This window comes from Ovis aries, chromosome 26 (assembly GCF_016772045.2).
Source record: "Ovis aries strain OAR_USU_Benz2616 breed Rambouillet chromosome 26, ARS-UI_Ramb_v3.0, whole genome shotgun sequence".
Classification (NCBI taxonomy): Eukaryota; Metazoa; Chordata; class Mammalia; order Artiodactyla; family Bovidae; genus Ovis; species Ovis aries.
Window position 1 is genome coordinate 24,722,536 of NC_056079.1, and position 23,081 is coordinate 24,745,616.

Here is a 23,081-nt window from a genome sequence, read left to right on the forward strand (position 1 = left end):
CCTTATAAAATCATATTCAACTCTACAAGCTAACATTCAGGATCCTTTAAAATATAGAATAAATTTATTTTTTAAATTATTATTCAGTGCTCCCCATTCCACTTCATCTTCCCAACACACACTCTAAATTTGACATCGGTCACCCTTCTCCAAATATGTATTCCATTTTCCTGCACTTCTTTCCTCATACTGATAATTATCTAAACTCCAGTCCATCTCCACAAGTTAAAATTTTGCCCAAAACTGTGTGGCCAAGGTTCTGTGTGTCTTCATGAAATCACCCCATATTATTCCAATTAAAAATACTGTCAAAGAGCAGAGATTCTAGTCTGAGCTTTGCCACTACATACATAGTTTTAGAATATTAGGCAAATTATTTGTTTATTCTGGGTCTTAACTGAGTCATGTATAAAATAAGGATATCAAACTAATTTATCTTGCCAAGCCTGCCTTAAGGTTATATTTAGAATCAACAAGTGTAAGTCAAAGATCCTTTTTTTAAACAGTAGTTCTTAAGCTGTAGTAACTTCACAGACTTCAGCAATTCTGTGAAAACTATAAAACTGAAGGCAAAAGTTTGAGTTTATCTTACAATATGCGAAGAATTTTCTCCCTAGGGAGAGGGTCTAAAGCTACTTTCATTAGCTTCTTAAAATGGTTCATGATGCCCAAAAGGTTATCATTTCCCTAATCTAAATCTTTTGTTAACACAGACACACTCAAGGGCTCTGTCCCTCTCTCACTGTCAATGGTAAATACCTAAAAGCGTTAAGAACATAGTGCCTAGGTCGGTTATCTTCTATTAGAGATCCTCAGCACCTTTTCCTTACTATGCCTGACAGTTGGTGTGTGCACAGGTGGTGCGCCTCCGTCAGCAGCAGTTGCGCACTGCAACGTGCTGAGTAAGTTCATCATTTACGCTGTGGACCTGACGCCACGTCCTGCAGGCTTGGCACCATCCCTCGCACACCAGCTCCAGTTCCATCGCTGACGTCCTACTATTCCAAGGTTCAGTACGTGATTCAGTAGCAGTAGCTGTAGTATACTTGGCATGTTACAGATAGTAAATATTTGTTAAATGAATAAATTCCTTCATTCAAAGGAGAGCTAATAAATGAATGGTATTTTTAAAAAGAGAGTTTGCATGAGAAAGATTATGCCCAGGATAAAATACCATTACTCAGGTTGCACTAAGGTTAATTAACTCTTAACTGTGAATAAGAGATTTAGTGATACTTCAGGGAAATATAAGAAAGAAAAGTAAGTTAAGCATGAGCAGCTTAAAGAAGTAAATTGTAATTGCTGCTTCCTGAAAAGACCAAAATTGCAAAGTTACTGTGTCTTTCAGAGACTGTTAACAGGACAAAATATACAAAGGATAAAATACAATCATATACAATAATAACAATGAAGACAGGATAGTTCTTATATCATTCATTCAGTAGTCACTTGTACTTCTGTGTTAACTTTAGTTTCCTTAATTTTTTATATCTAATGTAAGAGGGCAGCGGTCTGACAATCCCAAATAGGTATCTCTCCAAACTCCAGGCCCTCAGTAGGCTGATGCATTGAGAGGCCAACCATCCTGATAAGAACAAGGACTGCAGGAAGGCAATTTTCTTTTCACAGATAACAATCTGATGCCTATAAATCAAAATATGCTTTGTTCATGTCTTCTTATAGCTCTCAGCTCACAGGTACTGCATACAAAACAGTCCTTGAATGAAGAGGTCAATTTTATTAATATATATTCTGCCTATTTAAAAAAATACAAAAGCTAGAACAAGTGAGCTGTGAAGAACTAAAAGCTGTGCAGTTAGCTCAGTTTAGGTGAATTCTTCTCACAAACAGGCAAGAATGTGATTTCTAGCTGTGAGGTGGGATTTCTAGCAGTTCTGTCATATTTCTCATTAGTCAACTTCTTCTCTTTTGTTCTTTTTCCTTTCTATAGAAGGCATGTTTATATTCCAGAATTAAGAATTTTTCAGATTTTAAAAAAGATGCGATTTGGCAGCTTCTTATAGAGTTTAACATTTCCTGTACATTTTAGCATCCCCGCACTTTTAAGTACTTACTCGGGAAATGATGACACAGGTCCATATAAAATCCTGCCTGGATTTTTAGAGGCTTTATTCATGATCGCCAAAAGCTGGCAACAACCCATATACCTATCAGCTAGTGGATGGATAAGCAAATTCAGGTGCATTCGTATAATGTAATGCTACATGATCAAAATGGTCAAATACCGACCATTCTCCAGGGGACCATCCTGACCCAGGGATCCGACCCACATCTCTGTGTCTCCTACATTGGCAGGAGAGTTCTTTACCATCTGAGCCACCGGGGAAGCCCTGGTTTTGGCCAGTGCGTGTTTGTAGTTATGTCCCAAATTTTAATACTTAAGATTTTTAAGTAAAAAAAAAAACTAGTGAAAATTCTTGAGTTACATTCCAAATACAATTGACAGTAGCCTGCCTGGTTGCTCTGTCCATGGGATTTTCCAAGCAAGAATACTGGAATGGGTTGCCATTTCCTTCTGCAGGGTATCTTCCCGACCCAGGGATCAAACCCGGGTCTCCCGCACTGCTGGCAGACTCTTTACTGTCTGAGCCACCAGGGAAGCAAATACAATTGACAGAATGTCCGAAACAGGTATAAATTATTTGAAACCCTTCTTGTTGTTGTTTATTCGCTGAGTCGTGCTCTACACTTTTTCGACCCCATAGACTAGCCCGCAAGACTCCTCTGTCCATGGGATTCTCCTGTCGAAAATGCTGGAGTAGGTTGCCATTTCCTTCTTCATTGAAAAACCCTGCTAAATGTCCATAAATGGGATATGTATTTAAGATGTTGCTGGGTCTAAGTGAAGACATATTACTGCATACAAAGAAAATGGTTGTTAACAATCATCTATTGACTGCATTATTTTCTTTTTTTATAGAATCTGTTACAGATGTAATATTGTGGTTTTGAAATATTTTAGGACTTTTTTTTGTTAACATATGTAATTGTTGTCATAAATATTATGATATAAGATAGGATAGTTGTATTTGGGAGGGGGAGCTTTTATCTTTGAAAATTGATTTCAGCTGCCCTGCAGGGATTGAGACATCTCCATTTTCCTAAAAAACTGGGAAATTCTGTTCCAGCTATACTGTTTGGACAGCACAGCTTCAAGTTTATGTTGCACAGGTTGAATGTTAGCTAATTAGAAAGATCAAAGTTGTAGAAGACGAAAGATAGAAAGGATCTCCACCAGGAAAATACTCTGTTGACACCTAAAATTTTAAAGCCCTCAATTTTCCCATGTTTAGCACTGATATGGAGTGTTTAATTTGATCACGATTCTTGACTTAGCCAATGTATGGACTTTGAAACCAGAATCAGAATGAGCCAGGAAGATTGATAGGGTTCAGAAATAGGAAGTAGGCATTGAGAACTTTTAATACTTTGGTAATTTTTTCCCCAAAAAATTGTCCTGAAAATGTTCATGAAAGATTTCAAAGAGAGAAATAATAAATTCAGTTAACAAGTAATTAAAATAAATAATTCAAAAAATAATTTCAGAGAGAGAAGTCAGGTCATTCCTAGGGTCATGTTCCTGTATGGTAGATCTCAAAGACCTAGCTTAACATCTTGAGATTAGATTATTTCCTGGTGCTTCAGTGAAATTCCTTCCACAGCTCTACATACCTGTTTTTAAATTTTCAATTCTATTAGTGAAAACACAATGGATTATGTCACCTAAATTGATATTTTATTTCCCCATATTGGCTGTCAGTTTAGTTACAAGAATCAGTTCATCTCTTGTATTTGTTGGCACTTTAATGAAAAAATACCTATATGAGAATGATCAATTCATGGTTTTGGCACTCAGTAACCTGAGTCCCTAAACTTGTTAACTGAGATTCTTGGTTGAAGTCTTTACATAGCTCTTCTCTTGAGAAACCTAAAGCATGAGAAATTAATGCGTGCTATGGGAAATGCAAAATGCATCGGTCATTTTAATAGACCTGGAATACATTTTCTCCATTCCTATTCTTTTGGTCCAAAATGTTAAACTAGAATGTAAAATTTACATACCTATTTTTGGGTGGGGGGCCCCACATTTACAAGCTCATGTGGAAGTTCATTACTTTAAAGTAGTTTTGATGGAAATATTTGGCTTGTGTTATATAAATATGTTTGGCCTATTTAAAGCTAGCTGTTGTCATTGTTTTTAAAACTATTTTGTTGCGATTACTGTTTTGTTACTCTTTTCTTTTGTTTCCGTCACTTCTTCCAAAACTCAGATTTGGTTAGTTTCTGCTCACATGTTAGCATTTTTCAGGGCTTGACAGATAGTGAATAATACTCAGTGAAACCTTAGACAGTTCATTTAATTGCCTTGGCATCCGTTTCATTAACTGTAAATGAATATGTTGATGATCCCTTAGGACAGCAATTCTGAAATTGGGGATGAGGTGACAGAGAAAGGTGACTTTCAAATTACATCCCCTCTCATTGCATATAACAAAAGATGTTACTGATAGGCATGTGTTATGCTTGGTTTCAAAGTAGAGAAAAGAAAGGTTACAACTCATTTTTAGTCCTTTATTGCTTCTAGAATTTATGATTCTGTGTTCATAATCTTTCCATATTGTTCTACCTCAACAAAAGCAAATGACTCATTTTTAGAAAACTTAGTCTGCTTTGAATCCTGTCAGTTGCTGAAGAAAGGGACAAAAACACTTTAAGATGTTGAAATTGAGATAAGTCAATAATTATGACTTCTGTTTATTGATTCAGTTTTTCTTCATTTTTATTCACAAAGTAATTTTACCTTCATAGTAAGTGAAAGAGAAGTTGTTTCTAACTACCTCAGAGAAGTACAAAGGGGAATTTTACTTTTATCCTTTATTTTTTAACTTTCATTTTTAACCTTTTTTCTGACAGCATACTCTTTTTAACACAGTGACTGATATCCCTGTCCCCCACTGTGTATGCCTGTGTCTGTGTGTGTGTGTATTTATCTTTCTATGCATCCTGTCAATACTTATACTAATAAACCATTTTTACTAATAAAAACAGTTCAGGCATTGGAAAGTAAACTTTGTGGCTTGCCTTTTTTTTAATCCCACTTATTTTATTCTAATAAAAATATATTTTTTAAGCCATCTATTTTATCCTTTCCTGAATGCTATTATCTTGACTATAATTGCCTGCTTTCCTTTCTGGCTGATCTATTGCTAGCCTTTATCTGGATGTGGTTAAAGAATATAAATGCTCCATAAAGCACCAGAATCTCAGCCAGAATATTTTCAGATTTGCAGCTAAAATGAAATAGAACAAGGGGTTTAGCTGTTAAGTAGCTCAGATTTGTTGTCAGAGTGTGTGAGGGACTCTGAATTCAGTATGCTAGTTGTTCCTGCAGTGTAGCATTTGAAAAATCGCTTCCACTGTTTATGGATTGTGGTCCTCGGGCACCAGATAGTGGATGTTGGAATGTATTGCAGAAAAGCTGATTAAAGTACTAGGATCTCTAACTCTAAGAGTAGGAAGTCATTTGTATCACCTGAGTCTGACGCCTTTGGTTGTACTTATATGTTTCCTTTTGAAAGCTTTGGTTTATTATCGGTTTAACTATGAGGGAATAACTCTCCCCCCCCCCCCCCCGCCCCCCACCCTGCCCCCGCCAAGAAAAGTGCCTTTTGGAGAAAACATCAGTAAGCTATACTAGATGAGAATTTTAGGTAAGAGGATTGATTTGAACTTTGAAGATCCCAAATTCTGTGTGATTTTCTTTCTTAGGTTATTGGAGTCATGCTTCACTGTGACTTTAATTTTAATAGTAGCTGCTTTCAGTTCTCAATTTCAGATTACTGTATCTCAGGAAATGTATAACTTACTCCAAAATATAAGCTATGCTAGAATTTATTGTTTTCACCTCCCATTACCCCCACTCTGGGCCACGTTGCTCTCCAACAAAAAGTTCACTGGCGTGGAATATGGTACAACTTTAATCACAAAACTTTTACAAATCTTTAAATACACCTTGCATTCTCCTTGCTGAACTATTTCAGTATTTTTTCATTGTTTTCAAAATAAAGTTCAGACTTCTTAGAGTGCTATTCATGTGATCTTTCTGTTTCTTCTCTGCCTAGTTTTTACTCAGTCCCCTGTGAAATGTCCTTTTTTTTCAGGTTTAAAGTGGCCATTTCCTGTCTCATTTCTTTTCCGTTGGTTGCTTCCTTCTCCCCCACCCTTCATCAGAGTATCACCTGTTCTTTCTTTAAAAACCCTGCACAAGTTTTCCCTCTTCCAGGAAACATTCCTTGGACTACAATTAGCCTGCTTCTTATTTATCCCATTTAGATTGGCCTTTAAACTCTTTATAGCGCTCTGTAAGACTCATTTCCTACTCTCATCATTGGTTTACTTGTTTGTCTTGTTTAATAGACTATTACTTCTTGAGTTCAGAAATGATAATGTCTTTTTCAGTTTTGAACCTGGCCTATAGGCCTTTCAAATAAATGTTTTTTGACTAAATGAGTGACTTTTATAGGTAATTCCATAATTTAACTTACTTTGCTCTTGATTCTTAAGGCATTTTGAGGGTATGGGTCGAACCATTTTCTCAAAAGAATCTTAAATTGACTCACTCACTTCCATATTGCCACCTAAAATATTTAATAAGGGCAGATTTTTGTCTTTGGAAAGAACCTTATTTGCTAGGGGATTATAATATAGATTTCAAGCTGTCAATCAGTTGAAGAATCTGGGATATGATATATGGAAATTGGAAAGGCAAACTCTTATCGTGAAGCAAGCATTCTAGCTTATTCACATATATTGTTGAACCAATGACTTCATTGGTATATAAAATTCTCTTAGGAGAGAATAGATATTTAACAGCTTTTTCCTGGTTTGAAAATTACTGCTCACAGTTTCTAGATTTTAATAAAATCTTAACCCAAGAATCAAGAGAAATGTTTAAACTAAAAAAATATTTGCTAATGAAGGGTTATAGAATTTAAACATGTGCTTAATGGTCCTGAGATGTCCTTAAAATATTTGCATCAGTATTCTACATTCTGTAGCAAAGCAAACAAAATGCAAAAAAAAAATCATGTTTATAAGTGATAAGATTTTTAAAAGTAAATTAAGCTTATTTCTTAATAGAATTACAACATCGTAATCAAAAATTTTATTTCTTATACATATATATGTATACACACTTAATATTTGCCTTCATATAACTATTTGCTTAGACATTTTATGTAATTATTTCTTTAATGATATAGCAAACTGAGTCAGCATATTATAGCTGAATCATGGTCCTAGCTGTTCTTTTTATTCATTCAGTGAGCAAACTCTGTATTATTAAAATTCCTTGTCCTTCAATTGTGCTGGCAAAGACTTGCTTTTTAGTTCTTGAATGCCCTAAGACATTTGTGTTAAAAATTGTAAAGTATATACCTATTTTCAGTCTTTGGTATGTTAAGCAATAGAATGGAAAAATATTATCCACATCTTAATAGATGAATGTCTGCTCATTCTGAGAGACCCTAGTCTCCTTTTAAAAAAATATTTTAAAAATTTATTGTTTTTAAAATTTGGTATTGAATTTGCATAAAGTGTAGATTGCAGCATGCTAGAATATTACTGTCATTTAAGAACATATTCATGGGTTTTTAGAGCACTGCCTCCAAGGGGTTCATAGCATTTGGTACGTAGTTCACGTATTTCTAGTCTACAGACTTACCCTATCGAGGCAAAGGCTTCATGATCCTGATTTTTTTTTTTCTACTGCTATAAAGCTCAGCAATGGTAATTAATGGTTATATGGATTTTTTTTTTTTTTTTGGAAAAAAACTTTCCATGTCATTAAAAGAAAATTGAGGATTTTTGAAGACTAGTAATTTGTACCTTTAAACAGCCACATTATTTTGCTTTTGTCTCAGAATGTATTATGCTTCACAAGTATACTGTGACAGTCTGAATAGAAAAGGGGGGAGGGGACATTGTCTTCAACTGGCATGCTGTTATCAGAGGGAATGTGTTTCTGGACACGAGATTTAGCATTCATTGGTCGTCTGAAGAAAGCTATTTCATCTGAGGATTGGACAAGAAGCTGCGTCAATTTGCTGCCCGTCTCCAAGGCACTGGTGATGCTGCCTGCACAAGCTGGCTAACGTCACGGCTCCATCACCCAGCGGGGTGTGGACTCTCTTTTTCTGTTCTTCTCTATTTAATTCTCTATTTGCTGCCTACTGCATTTCTTAATCTGTCTTCTGCCAAATGCTAACAGCATGATATTTTGCAATCATCTAGGTGAATACAAGAAAGACGAACTCCTAGAAGCTGCTAGGTAAGTGATTCCATTCATTTTAAGTGAGTATCAGGCATTTAAGGGAGAAAAAGGGGAGGGCAGGTAGAGGACTATAAAAATTAAAGCATGTTATTGTCTTGCTTGGATTTTATGAGATAATGTGGCTAAGACCTTATACTAAATCTTTGTATACTTTATTTTGCACGGTTAGTGTATTAAATGAGACTGTCTTTCGATATGGTGATGATTGTAAGGTTAATTCTATTTGGAACATTTCTTAAGGTACCTGCAAACCCGAGTTGCCCAGCTTTTCGGTTCATATTCTTGGAGTATTTAAAGAACTATATCTGTATTTTTCTCTAGAAATTTTTCTAGCCAAGCTTGAATGAGGGGCATAAAGTAAATGTTAAAATTCTCATCCATTTTCTTTTGTTCTTGTTCATTTATAATTTAATTGCTTAGCTTTTTACAACATTTTGTATGTTTATTTAACTCCAGTGTTTTAGATCACTTATCAGACTAAAGTTTGTTTGTAATTAAGAACATGACTTTATGCAGATAAATAAAGCAAATAATAATGTAGAAAGCTCTCTTATCTAAGATATACCACTATATGATGATTAACAGGAATTAATTAGGAATATATTGATCGAATTGAATTAAGTATAGCAAAAGACATTCATTCAGAACCATAAAAAAGAAATTAAAGAAGTCATATGATTTTCCATTCTGTTGTGAAAAATACCCATAAATATTCATAAGAAGCACTATAATTTTATAGGAATTGACTTAATACCTTTTTGTAGGAGTGGTAATGAAGAAAAACTAATGGCTTTACTGACTCCTCTAAATGTGAATTGCCATGCAAGTGATGGGCGAAAGGTAAGTCATTTAAGATGTAATATTCCCCTTCAATGATTCTTTTTGCTTTGCAGTAAAAATTTTTGAAGTTGGCATATATGTGTGTGTGTGTATACATATATATACGGCTGCATTTCACTGGCATCTTTTCACTGTAAATGAAATGCTGTCGTATCTGTTATTGGCAGTTGTGACATATTCATAGAGGCGGTGAAGCAAGGATTTTAAGCCCTTTCTCTTAAATGTCAGACACTGAAAGTTATTTGTTAAATGGAACTGCAGCTTTTGTGGTGATTACGATTATAACAACATATATTATTTTCTATGTGTGATTATGAAAATTAAAAATTTTTGTTTATGTCCTAATTACCCATCTTTGTTAGGATATGTGTATTTTTTGTTTCTTTCTGGCAGAGGAAAATTTGTTTGCTAGATAACCAATACTTTCTCAAGCTGAGAAATGCTAATGATTTTTCAGGTCTGTTGTAACAGCCCTGCCTTTTTTTTCCCCCCATTGGCTAAGTTTTCACCATTATATATTGAAAGAAAGTAGATTAGAGCAGTGAAAAATATCTATATTAATACACACTTATCATGAGGTAATATATGAAATGGGCAGTTGGTATCTTCATTCTCTGCTTAGTATTCTTGCTGAATTTAGACTGAAAATATAACCCTTTATATCCTTTGGTATTTAACTGCAAAGTTTTGCAGTGGTTTACCTAAAAGTACTTTGTACTATAAAGTCTTTTTTTAAATGTGATTAATTTTTTAATGTTAAATGATAGCTTTTATATTTTTAAAACCTAAAACAATTTTAAAGTAAATGTAGACACTGAAGAAAATTATCTTGTACCTAATATTTAAATAATTAACTGCTTTGGAATTATTTATATCAAAAATATGCTATAGATGGTATCAGAAGGATGGTACCCCCTTAGAAATAATGAGCTGTTTTGCATTTTAAAAAATCATTTTTCTCTGAGTGATAATTTTATAGATTAAAATTATTCAGCTTTCCTGACACCTCCACACTGTTATCCCTATTCTAATGTAATTCATATAATAGTGGCATTGAATTGAATCCTTCTGAATATATGTTGTTGTTGAAGATGGCTTGAATATTATTTCGTGTGGCCTAACATTTATCCATCTAACACGTCTCCATTTTTCTCTGAATAAATAAAGAGAGACTTCTACTTTCTTGTAAAGTTAAACTATGTATAAATTAAGCTATAAATTAGCAGAGATTTATTCAGTACTATGAATGACTTTGGGGAGATGTTTTCAAATGATAACTTCTCATTTTCCCTTCAGTTTTGAAGTTGCTTTGGAAATTTTAACTTTCTTGAGTTACTTTGAGTTCCAGATTTTGCTTGTATCCTCCTAGTAGATAGGTGACTTTTATCACTATGCACAAAAAGGCTGTCTTATCTGTAAGTGCAGCTATATCTTTAGACAGAACTCCCTGAGAACCCAGCCTGCTTCAGTTTCTCACAGCCATTTCAATATTGCAAAATTTATGTGAGATTACTGTAATAGGAGTCAGTTTCTATCCCAGCCTTATTTCTCCCTTCCTCACCCTTATACCTTGACAACCCCATTTCTGGCTCAGTAAATCATGATAAGTAAGGAGCATGAACTCTGATAACTAACAAATTACCTCTTCTCTCTGCCTCAACCCTACACAAATAGGTAGAACTTCTTTATTTTTCCTTTTCCCCAAAGGAGGATACCCTTTCCTTATTCCTGTAGCTGAAACTAATATATTCCTCATTCAAATTCCTATGGTTCTTTTTCTGTATTACTCTGTGGCATTTACCACAGAGTTCTTGAACTGTAGTTATTCATACATATCGTTTTCTTCTACTCGTCTGTTAGCTCTCTTTTGTACAGGAGTATGCCTGGCACTTTGCATGTAAGAAGCTTAGGCTACAAATATGTTCCCCAGTGAACATAATTTTATCCTGTGAGTGAAAAAAAATCATCTGTACTCTTTGCCATGTAGGAATTTAACTCAGAAGTAGATGAATGGGTAATTGTGTATTTTCTGTTATTATATATTATTACTAGTATTATTTTATTAATTTATTTTTGAGTAATTATAACACAGAGGAGAATTATATATCTTAATAGGTAGAACATTTTAAATGTCTCAGATATTATTATTATACTGAAGGTCTCATAACATATAAATAATGCAATAATTTTCCAAAATGTGCCCCTATACTTTTTTAGATTATCAATTTTCTCACATTAGCTAGAAAAAGAAAATTAGACTTAAGCATTTATTAGGTTTTGGTGCTATGCATAAAACATAAAAAATCATTCAATATTGTTCATCAGTATGCAAAATGCAAATAAAATTTCATGATTAAAATTGAATACTGTGCATTTTTAGATACTACCCTTATTTATGGCACAGAGCAATTCTTATTAGATGTACCACTTTCACTGAAGCCATAGACTGGTAGATAATCTAGGTGCTGAGGGAGGCTGGGAAAAGATCCTTTAGTTATGAAAATCTCTTTGTTTTCTTGCTGTTGATGTCAAGAGAATGTGTAAGCAAATCTAGCTGCTAAGTTACAAGTCTACCTGATATATTCAGTATTTTTCCAGGCCATTTAATTCATTTGTTTATCTAGAATTAAGGAAGTCAGATTGTATATTAACAAGAGGACACAGATGCTTTACGTGTATAGGAAGGTATATGAAGTTTCATTTCTTGATTTGCATTTTAGAGCACAATGCAGAATCGAATTCATTTTTAATAGGTTTTTAAATGACTGTCTTAATGCTTAACTGAATCTTTGGTTGGTTCTGGTTTTACTATGATTCCTGGTTTGTGAATTTTAAAAGCCCATGGAAATGTCAATTTTGAAATGTTTTTAGAAAAGAAATGATCCTTATATACAACTAGTAGGTGGAGAAATTGCCAAGTTATATGTAGGGGTTTTAGACTTTAGTATTCCTTTTTCAAGTAGTATGTGGGCTTATACAATGACAGTGTAAATTTTAAAGTCACCTAATTCTATACTGTGACTTGATGATTATCTAATTAGGTAATAATCTGAGTGGTTAAAATTTTTATTTCCGACAGACATTTGGTTTTCTAACCTGTAGAGTCTGAAAATAGTGAATAAGGTTTTAAGTAGTTTGTATTGTTATATTTTGTTTTATTTACATGTGAATCAAAGCAGAGCTTGGCTCCTCTAAAAATTTCCAGTTGTTGTTGTTTTCCCTAAGAAGCAAAGGCAAAAATGTTTTTAGTAATGTTTTGATTTAAAATGCTACTTTCATTTAATTATACATGTATTCTAATGCTGGCCATTTTAGAAACATAGGGCATTGATATAGTTAGACATAGCATTCCAGTTTCCTATTTTGAATTGTAGTGACCAGGTCCTTAAAACAGATTGCTTCCCTTCTATAATTCTTGTAGTTTTGAACTTATATTTCTGGTCCTTTAATCTCCTTTACAGCATTTTCTGTCAAGATCAGATGTTTTATTAGCAATTATCCAAATATTCTAGTCTTGTTTGATATGTAAATTTAAGATGCTGGTCATCTCGTTTTTCAATATTAATTTTTATAAGGATTTTACAGTGCATGAAAACTAATATTTGAATACATCTCAAATTATTCCAACACTCAACCCTTTCCAGAATTCTTTTAGGTCTCTCTGTGTCCCTTTCCTGATTGCCTATATCCCCTTCCAAAATAAATGTCCTAAATTTATCCCCTCCTTATAACTAGGAATAAGTTGAAGTTTGACATCACTGTATGTATTCCGAAATATGTATCTTTGCATGCAGTTTCTATGCCTACCATTACTGTAACTGTACATCATTAAATATTGAAAGTAAGTGAAGTTTGGTTGGAATTTTTATTTTCAGTATAATTTCTGGTGGTTTCTCTCTGCTGCTTTTGTTCATTCAGTCAGCACTCAATACATACCATGTATAGGTCACTATGCTAATGTCATGGGAGCTAATTGTGTATTTAATAGTATTGGTTCAGTTGGAGTTCAAAATTGATAGAATGGTTAAGATACTATCCTAGACATTGAAACCAGTGCCTAAAGATGTGATTCCTTTTGCTATGATGCAGTTATACGATGTAGATTTGAGGTGAGGTTTGGGGTTTTTTTCCTAGCTCTTTTATTTTGACAGCATTAGTATTTAGACATGTATGCTCTTCTGTAAGAAACCACAAATTTAGATTTAGAAAGACAACTGGAGAAGCATGTTTTAAATTCAGAAAGATTACTGAAGGGTTTCTTTAAATGTCCAATTTCTACTGTGTAAATGTTTGCTTCCATAAAATAGTTAATAATGAATAAGACTCTGGAAATGGAGAAAAGTAAAGTGTTTAAAAACTATTTTTTAATGGAGATCAATCAGAAAAAAAGTAGAGTGTAATACCATCCCTCGAAGATACCATAAAAAACTGTGTGATAGGGTTGAAAGAGCAAATAGGCTTTGAGGCTAAACAGATGGATTCTGTTCTCTGCTTGTCTGCTTTCTAAGCGTGTGGCTATGGCACTGCAGTTTTCAGTGTATTCTTTACCAAGTAGGGATAGTGATTCCCGTTCCACAAGACATTTGAGAGGATTAAATGAAATTATGTGATTAATATAACCCACAGTAGAACCTCAGTAAATTAGATCCCCACTCCTTTGATACATTTTTTAAAGCTTTTGAACATATTTAGAATAGCCATATACATAGTTTTGGGGCTTCCCAGGTGACACATGGTAAAGAATTCACCTGCCATTGCAGGAGACGCAGGGGATGCAGGTTCAATCCCTGGGTTGGGAAGATCCCTTGGAGAAGGAAATGGCAACCCACTCCAGTAGTCTTGCCTGAGAAATCTCATGGACCGAGGAGCCTGGCGGGCTATCGTCCATGAGGTCACAAAGAGTCGGAGATGACTGAGTGTCTGAGCATGCACATCCATACCTCTGAGTACTTTAACAGTCCCTAGTTCTCCACTTAAACTGTATATTATCCAAGCTCAGTCCCAGGTGGCATTTGGGTAAAATGTAAGTTACCAGGTAATCTGTAACACATTCAGTTGAATTAATTGTCTTGAAACTTGGTCTCTGTTCCCTGTCCACCCCACATCACATGTAATCAATAAATTTATTTTTGCAGATTATAAATTGAGATATGTGTTCATAAGACACATATGCCCATTTTAGGAATATCTTTATTAAAAATTAATATCTGGCTGAAAAATAATGCCATGATGTTCATTTGAATTCCATTTTAAGCACATCCAGTGAGGTACAAAGGATAAATAAGATTAGTGCAATGTTTTTTGTATTCATACTTAAATTTAGGATTATATGAATTTGTCATATTCTCATACAGTATTCTTGGTGAACAGCTTTCTCCTTCAGCGTAAGTCTTCTCTAAATATCATGTTGGAATGGATATTAACAATCCTCACATTGTTACTTTGAAGATCCCTCAGTGAACCAAGCCTCTCTTTATTTATGATCTTGACTGGTCCTTTCCCACACAACCTGTGGACAATGACTAGGACTGCTTTGATGAATAAAGTTGAAGTGATGCTATGCCAGGTTTGGGACTAACCCACGGAATGGGCCTGGTAGCTGCAGTTTTTTGCTCTTGAAATACTCTTTCTTGGAACCCAGATGCCACACCGTGAGGAAGCACAAGCAGCCGTGTGGAGAAGTTCATATGGAAAATGAAGAACTGAGGCCTCTAGTCAAAAACCCCCACCAAGCTTGGTTAACCATCTGAATGGCTCTTTTTTTTTTTTCTTTTTCTTTATGTTTCTTTTTTTAAAAAAATTATTTATTTTAATTGGAGGCTAATTACTTTACAGTATTGTAGTTGTTTTTGCCATACATTCACATGAATCTGCCACGGGTGTACATGTGTTCCCCATCCCGAAGCCCCCTCCCACCTCCCTCCCCATCCCATCCCTCAGGGTCATCCCAGTGCACCAGCCCTGAGCACCCTGTCTCATGCATCGAACCTGGACTGGCAATCTGTTGCACATATGATAATATACATGTTTCAATGCTATTCTCTCAAATCATCCCACCCTCTGAATGACTTTTAACTCTCCACGTGTCCTAGACTTTGAGCTTCAGTTGAGTGTCCAGTCTAGCCTCCAGGTGACACTAACCATCCTAACACCTAGTTCATACCACACAGAGCAGAAGAACCAGCCAAGTAACCTACCATTTTGGGAGTAGTGTGTTATGTACTAGTAGCTAACTGAAATACCCTATGTGAAAATACAGCTCAGTGCCTATTATATAATTCAGTGCATATTATCTATTGGGCAAGAAAGTTTGTGTCTTTTCTCAGGTGGATTACTGAAAATGGTTCTTTCTTAGCTACTTGGAAGAACAAGTGAACATTTTTAAATAAATCACCAAACATTTATTTCTTTTGGTATGCTTACTTATTTTGTATCTTACAATTTAAGATACTTTCCCCTCAGAATGCAAAAAAGAAAAACACAATTTATGCACATCTTTTTGGTCATGACATTGCAGGAAAAAGCAGAACATTGAAGCCAAAAGACCAAGTTTTAAGTGAAAATTATTACTAACTGTGTGATCATGGCAAGTTTTATTATATCTCTTGAATTCTCGATCTTTTAGCTTAAGAAATGATGAGTTTGGGCCTCATGAACTCAGATTTACCTTTCAGCTCTAACATCTTAAGATTTTTATGTGTTTTGTTGTTTTTCATCAGAGTTAATAATACAGAATTGGATTATATAAGAGTCACACCTGATATCTAGAATAAAGTTTACATACAGCATTTTTCACCTTTAAGAAAGTCTTAGTGTTACCTGAAGACACATGTGTAGATCCCTGTGGCTTTTAGTGGCCTTTATCATCCTCCTCTGTTCTTGCCAAATCTTGGTTTAGAAAAGGTCAAAGCATTTTTTAATTTCCAGCTTTTCTGGCTCATAGTTTAGATGTTGCTTGGGATTATAGGAAGGTCAAAGTGCAGTTAAGTCTGCATGAGGGAACTCTTCAAATACTTAAATTATGTATCTAATCAAATCACTTCTTTTAAGTACATCTTACTGAGTAGTGCGTGTCATACTGTAAGGCAGAAATCACTGAGAGCAAGTGTTCTTGCCTGCTGATGTTGGGATATACCGTATAAAATCTTTATGCTTGTGTATATTCATTTTATAACAATAAAGGCTTAAATGCCTTCTTTATTTTTCATTAGGGAATCACTTCTACTAAAACAGTCTCTATTTTGTCTAGCATGACATCTCTACTGGTGAGGGTAATTAGTACCCACGCCAACCATGTTTTGTTTCTCTCTTTGAGAAAAAAACTTTTGGTAGAAAGGGATATGTGTTAAAAAGCAGGTGGTAAAACTTAGGAATTCAGTTTAGCTCAGCTTAGCCACCCTCTTCTGAACTTTGGTTTCTCCTATATGCTCACACTAAGTCACTAAGTTGTGTTTGACTCTGCAGCCCTGTGGACTGGAGCCCGCTAGGATCCTCTGTCCTTGGCATTTCTCAGGCAAGAATACCGGAGTGGGTTGCCATTTCCTTCTCCAGAGGATCTCCAGGGGTCGAACCCACATCTCCTGCATTGGCAGGCAGGTTCTCTACCAGTTAGCTACCAGGGAAGCCCCTGATTTCTCCTATACTCATATCCAAAAGACCCAAGTTTCCTGCAGTTTTCCGCATAGATGAGTTGAGGGGTAAAAAAAGAAGTGAGATGAAATCATTTTGCTATGAGTATGATTCATTATTAAAATTCAATTTAGAAGTGAAATTACAAACGTGACACTTCAGTATAGACTTGTAAGAATCTAAAGTGATTCCTCTGTCTCTCCAAATTAACCAGACTTTATAGGGTCGGTTAAATTACAACTGCAGCCGTAGCTTGAGAAACATCCATCTGGCTGGCAGAGTGTTAAGGGAATAGGAGATTAGGAAGAAGCACAGAAGGTCACTCTAATGCTATTCCTGGTTCCTCAGTAGTGGGATTGTCAGTGGTGTCATTTACATATAATTATTTATCAATTATTACATGATAAAGATATTTTAAAATAGTTCTCTGGTGATTATGATTGGTTATGATCTCTTTGGCCTAAACTGTTCAGTTAATATCACGTGAAGTAGAGTGTTCCCCATCAGCTCTTAAATCCTTTTAAGTGAATGGTGAACCTTAGTCTGTGAAAAGGCTTCCTTAGTTACAAAGAAAGTCTGGTTTCAGAAACTCTTCTGGCCTAATGAGAAGCAGCAAAAAGTGGAGAGTTCATTATGGATTGAAGAGCCTTGATATTATCTGTAGCTTTGGATTGGTATTATGAGAAAGAGTTGTTTGGCCATCATGTAAAAACACTGTAAACAGTTCATTCATTGTGTACCACCGTCTGGTGCCTCAGTTAGCTCAGGCTGCCATACCATAGACTAGGTGGTTTAAATAGCAAAAGTTTATTTCTCCCAGTTCTGGAGGCTAGGAAATCCATGATCAAAGTGCCAGCTTGGTCAGTTTCTGAGGAGGGGATCTCTTCCTGACTTGTGGAGGGCTGCCTTCTTGCCAAGAGAGAAAAAGAATTCTTGGCTGTCTCTTTATAAGGGCACCAATCCCATCTGGAGGGCTTTTACCCTCATGACCTCATCTACCCTGATTACCTCCTGGAAGTCCTATCTCCTGGAATATCCCGTCACAGTGAGGGCTGGGGCTTCAACATATAATCCAGAAGGATGGACCCAAACATTCACCTGGCTATTTTTGTATGCTGCCTTTTTTTTAAGTATAATAATTGCTCATGAAATCTCCACACACACACAAAAGCGTATTCATCGATTCCCTCACTTCCTCAGTTAATTTAGAATTATAAAAGGAAATTTCTAAAAGTATTAAGAATCTAAATAATATTCTTTTTTAAGAGAAGACTATTTTCAGTGACTAATAAAATGTCATTCTCTGATAAAAATGGCATTAAGAGTAAAACTTTAATAACACTATAAATACCATTCATGATTATTTGAAATACATATTTGGGTAATCAAATTAGTAAATTTGGAAATCGACTAAATATTAAATACTTTATATGTTGATTTTTTCCTTTTGTAAAGATGTTTTTATTTTTCAATACTAACATGATAATCCCCTTCTCTGAATACCATAAAAATGCCTATTAAAGTTATCTCCTAGTTTCTGAGAGGGCTCAATACCCTTAGAATTGAGTAAGGGCAAGGAGTCACTTCTTTTGTTAAGAAGTCCCACATTTTTAGGGAACCCTCCTACACCATAGGTGGCTGTGTAAATTGGTGCAGCCACTGTGGAGAACAGTGGCTTGGGCAGGGAATAGAGCTGGAAATCTTGGCACCTGGCTGCCGCTGGCTGCTGAATTCATATGTGCAAACTCAGAAATGACAGGACTTGATCACTGAAGGGACTTTGAGGTGACAACAAGTCTCCCAAGTCCTGAAGCTCTGGAGACACTAAAACCAGCTAAAAGAATTTCTCATTCTCACAGTTTATATAGCTAAAATGACTCCCCAAGGGTCTAAGGTGAAATGATTTCCCCATAAATAATCTTTAAATGAAATTCGGTGGACTCGTTCCCTTGTACTTCCAGAATAAGGCATCTGTTGAACTTTAGTTAGAATCTTTGATGTTTAGATTTGAAAACCTGAGATTGTAAATATTAATTATAAAAAGGAATTCAGGTGAGATTCGAATAGTCGAAAAACTTTTCTTTTGAAAAGTATAAAACATCAGGCTACTGTCAGACCACACAACCTGATTTCCATAAAGTCTGCCAGCTGTTTCTCATTAAACAATGCAAAATTAACATTGCACCCCCTGAAACTGCTAAGCATTCTTTTTTCTTTCCCATACAAACCCTATGAGAGGATGCTAGGAACTCATTTTCATGCATACATTTCAGTTCTTCTGCTGGTTCTGAGGCTGGTAAAGAGAAACACAAATTTCTGGCTGTTGAAGAATCCCCTTAGAGTTTCCACAGTGATAACGTTAAGTTAAAATTTAATTAACTTGGCATTCAGCGCTTTACCCTCACAAAGATTACCCCATGGATTACCTGCTCTTTCTTGTCTGTTCATTTCCTTCCCCTGTCCTCCTCTTCCCCATACATAGTCTTTATAGTCTTACTTTAAAAAATAAACTGTAAGGCAATTGAAGTATAGAAGTTTTATGTTATTAGTTGTTTCATAAATTCTACAAATTTTCAAGTGCCTTAGATTCCTTCCTAAAGATAACTACATATGTTGCTTTGGAAAGGCATTCTCTTTGAGGCTGTAAAATATCAGTCATTATTCTACCTCGTTGAACTTTATTTGGAAGAGGACTTAAATGGCAACTAGTCCAGCTTCCCAGTACAGTGTTGGAAGCTTCCCTCTAATAACTCTGATAGGTTGTCATCTCACTCTACTTGATCTGGCTCAACAGATCATCTCCGGATTTAGCACCAAACTTAGAATTTCACACTTTAAGGAGAGATATTGACCAGTCAGAAGGTGACCGGGAAGGTAATTAAAATAAAATCATTCTTTAAGGAACACTTGAATCACTGGAGGGATTTAGTTCAGGAAGGACCATCCATTAGAGATACATAGAAAAATCCAGCACTAGGGAAGAAGCAGATAAATTATCTTCTTTAATTTCCATATTCTGTTATTCTTCCATGTCCTCTGATTCTTATTCTAAATCACTTCTTTTGTTAAGAAGTCCTACATTTCTAGGGAACCCTCCTACACTGTTGGTGGCAATGTAAATAGGTGCAGCCACTATGGAGAACAGTATGGAGGTTTCTTAAAAAAAATTAAGTTACCAAGTGATCCAGTAATCTCTCTCCTGGGCATGTATCCAGAAAAAGGTGAAAACTCTTAAGTCAAAAAGATATATACACTCCAGTGTTCACAGCAGCACTGTTATAGCCAAAACATGAAAGCAACAGATGAATGGATAAAGAAGACATGATGTACATATACAATGGAATATTACTCAGCCATAAAAAAGCATGAAATCCTGCCATTTGCAGCAACACACATGGACCTAGGGATTATCATGCCATGGAAAGGAAGACAGAGACAGATATCATAACAGCTAAAATGAACTTATACAAAGCAGAAATAGTCTAACAGATGCAGAAAGCAAACTCCTGGTTACCAAAGGGAAAAAGGAAGGGGAGATATAAATTAGGGATTTGGGATTAATAGATACACACTGCTATATATAAAGTAGATGAACAGCAAGAACCTGCTGTATATCACAGGGAACTGTATTCAATATCTTATAATAACCTATAATGTATATATATATGAATCACTTTGCCATATGCCTGAAAATAACACAACAGTACTTCAGGTTTTTTTAAAAAAAGGAAAAAAAGTCCTACATTTCTGGGGCACTCATCCAATAGTGTGGCACACTCTCAATATTGATAGGGTTTGATTTGAATGCTGAGTTGAGTCAGAACTACCAAAGTGATCCCTGCCCACGAACAGCAATTTCCCCTCTCTCTCAGCCATACTCATCCATTTCTGAACATCCTCTCCAGAATCTGCGTGTCAGAACCCAGCCAAAGGAAAGGAAGGAAGGCAGAGTGAGAGTTCTGAAGTCAGGCTTCCCTGCATTTGATCTGACTCTGCTATTAACTTGCCGTATTAATCCCCATGTTTCTTAGTTTCCTTATCTGTTGTGTGGAGATAATAATAGTCTCTAGCTCTGGTAGTGGTTATGTAAAGTAAGCAAGTTAATACATATAATGCACTTTAGTACATAGAAAGTATCCAGTAGGTTTTAGCTATTATTTTAACAAAATATTTTCAAAGTGTTTTTGTATCTTCTATTTCATTTTCACCAGAAAATAACACAGTAAAGAAGCCAGTACTGTTATTACTCTCTTATTTCAGAGATTGAGTCTTATAAACATTAATATGTTAAATGCTCCTAGGTTGTAGGAATAGTATGTCTTACTAATGAAAAGTAACAGTCTTGATGTAGTCCACTGTGATGGGACTGTAGCTATTATTAGGTGCAGTAGCTCTAGGCGCTGTGCTTCAGAGAACTGCTGACCAAGTGTCCCAGCACCAGAGAAAAAGACTCATAATGGGAAAGAAAACATTATTATTAGAAGATCTAATAATGTGTGATCTGTAGAAAAGAGACAAGTTAAAGGAGATACTTGGGAAAGAAGTGAATTAAGGTATCTTTTTAAAGTCTTATTTCTACTTTGGTTCATCAGTGTTCATTCTGCAGAGTTTTTCTCTTATAAATTATTTGTATAATAGCCAAGAGTTGAGAAGCTACAAGGAAACTTGTTATGGTACTACTTAAAATATCCATTCTAAAGACAGGTGTCAGTGATGAGATGTAGTTATTTCCATGGACTCATGCCCATATTGATTCTCTGGCTTTTAATTTGGCTTGATGCTGATTTAAGTTTCACTGTCTCAAAGAACTTCTTAGCTATACCTCACATCTATGCCTAAAGGAAATTTAATAAGCTCTGATTATGCAGTTATTATATCTTCCTGAGAGTTTTATATTAATGGCTGATACAGTATTTTATTTGTAGAAGGGGCACACTGATCTGTCCTAACCAATGGTAAGTTTGAATGAGATGTGTTTTGTTAAGATAAGCAGAGCAGAGATGGAGCAATTATAAATGTCCATTTATAAGGTGTTAGTCACTCAGTCATGTCCTACTCTTTGCGACCCCATGGACTGTAACCTGCCAGGCTCCCCTGTCCATGGGATTCTCCAGGCAAGAGTACTGGAGTGGGTTGCTATTTCCTTCTGTTTATAATATCCAACCAGTCCATTCTAAAGGAGATCAGCCCTGGGTGTTCTTTTGGAAGGAATGATGCTAAAGCTGAAACTCTAGTACTTTGGCCACCTCATGTGAAGAGTTGACTCATTGGAAAAGACTCTGATGCTGGGAGGGATTTGGGGCAGGAGGAGAAGAGGACAACAGAGGATGAGATGGCTGGATGGTATCACCAACTCGATGGACGTGAGTTTGAGTGAACTCCAAGAGATGGTGGTAGACAGGGAGGCCTGGTGTGCTGCGATTCATGGGGTCGCAAAGAGTCGGACACCACTGAGCAGCTGAACTGAACTGAACTGATAAGGTGATGGTTATTAAATAATTACAGCACAGGACTTCCCTGGTGGCTCAGACGGTAAAGTGCCTGTCTACAGTGCAGGAGACCCGGGTTCAATCCTTGGGTTGGGAAGATCCCCTGGAGAAGGAAATGGCAATCCACTCCAGTACTATTGCCTGGAAAATCCCATGGACAGAGGAGCCTGGTAGGCTACAGTCCATGGGATTGCAAAGAGTCAGACACGACTGAGCATTGTCACTTTCACTTTACACAGTGGAAATACTATACAAAGAATAAGATGGACCTATATGTGCTGGTATTTTTAAGAGAAAGCCAATTCAGAAGAATATTGTGTGATCTATGTGTGACAAGTGAAAGTGTTAGTCCCTCAGTTGTATACAACTTTGTGACCCTGTGGACTTAGCCTGCCAGTCTCCTCTGTCCATGGAATTCTCCAGGCAAGGGTACTGGAGTGCGTTGCCACACCCTTCCCCAGAGGATATTCCCAATTCAGGGATCAAACCCAGGCCTCCTGCACTGCAGGCAAATTTTTTACCATCTGCGCCACCAGGGAAGCCTTGTGTGACAGAAGCAACAGCACAAAGAACTCAAGGAAAAACAAACATACCTTCATATAACATAGGAAAATATATCAGAGGATACAACTATAAGCAGTGCCTATCTTTAGGAAAGGAGTTTGTTGGGTAAAGAATGGCAACCCACTCCAGTATTCTTGCCTGGAGAATCCCAGGGATGGAGGACCCTAGTGGGCTGCCATCTATGGGGTCACACAGAATCAGACACG

General features: G+C 35.9%; 1 protein-coding gene across 2 annotated transcripts in view; it reads left to right on the forward strand.

The window, feature by feature from the left end:
- Positions 1-23,081, forward strand: part of TNKS (tankyrase) — a 153,465-nt gene that overhangs the window by 68,461 nt on the left and 61,923 nt on the right. For both annotated transcript variants that reach the window (XM_004021749.5, XM_042241375.1), the window contains exons 4-5: positions 8,314-8,350; positions 9,118-9,193. In XM_004021749.5, the coding sequence (XP_004021798.5) occupies positions 8,314-8,350; positions 9,118-9,193 (113 nt within the window). The remainder of the gene's footprint in view (positions 1-8,313; positions 8,351-9,117; positions 9,194-23,081) is intronic.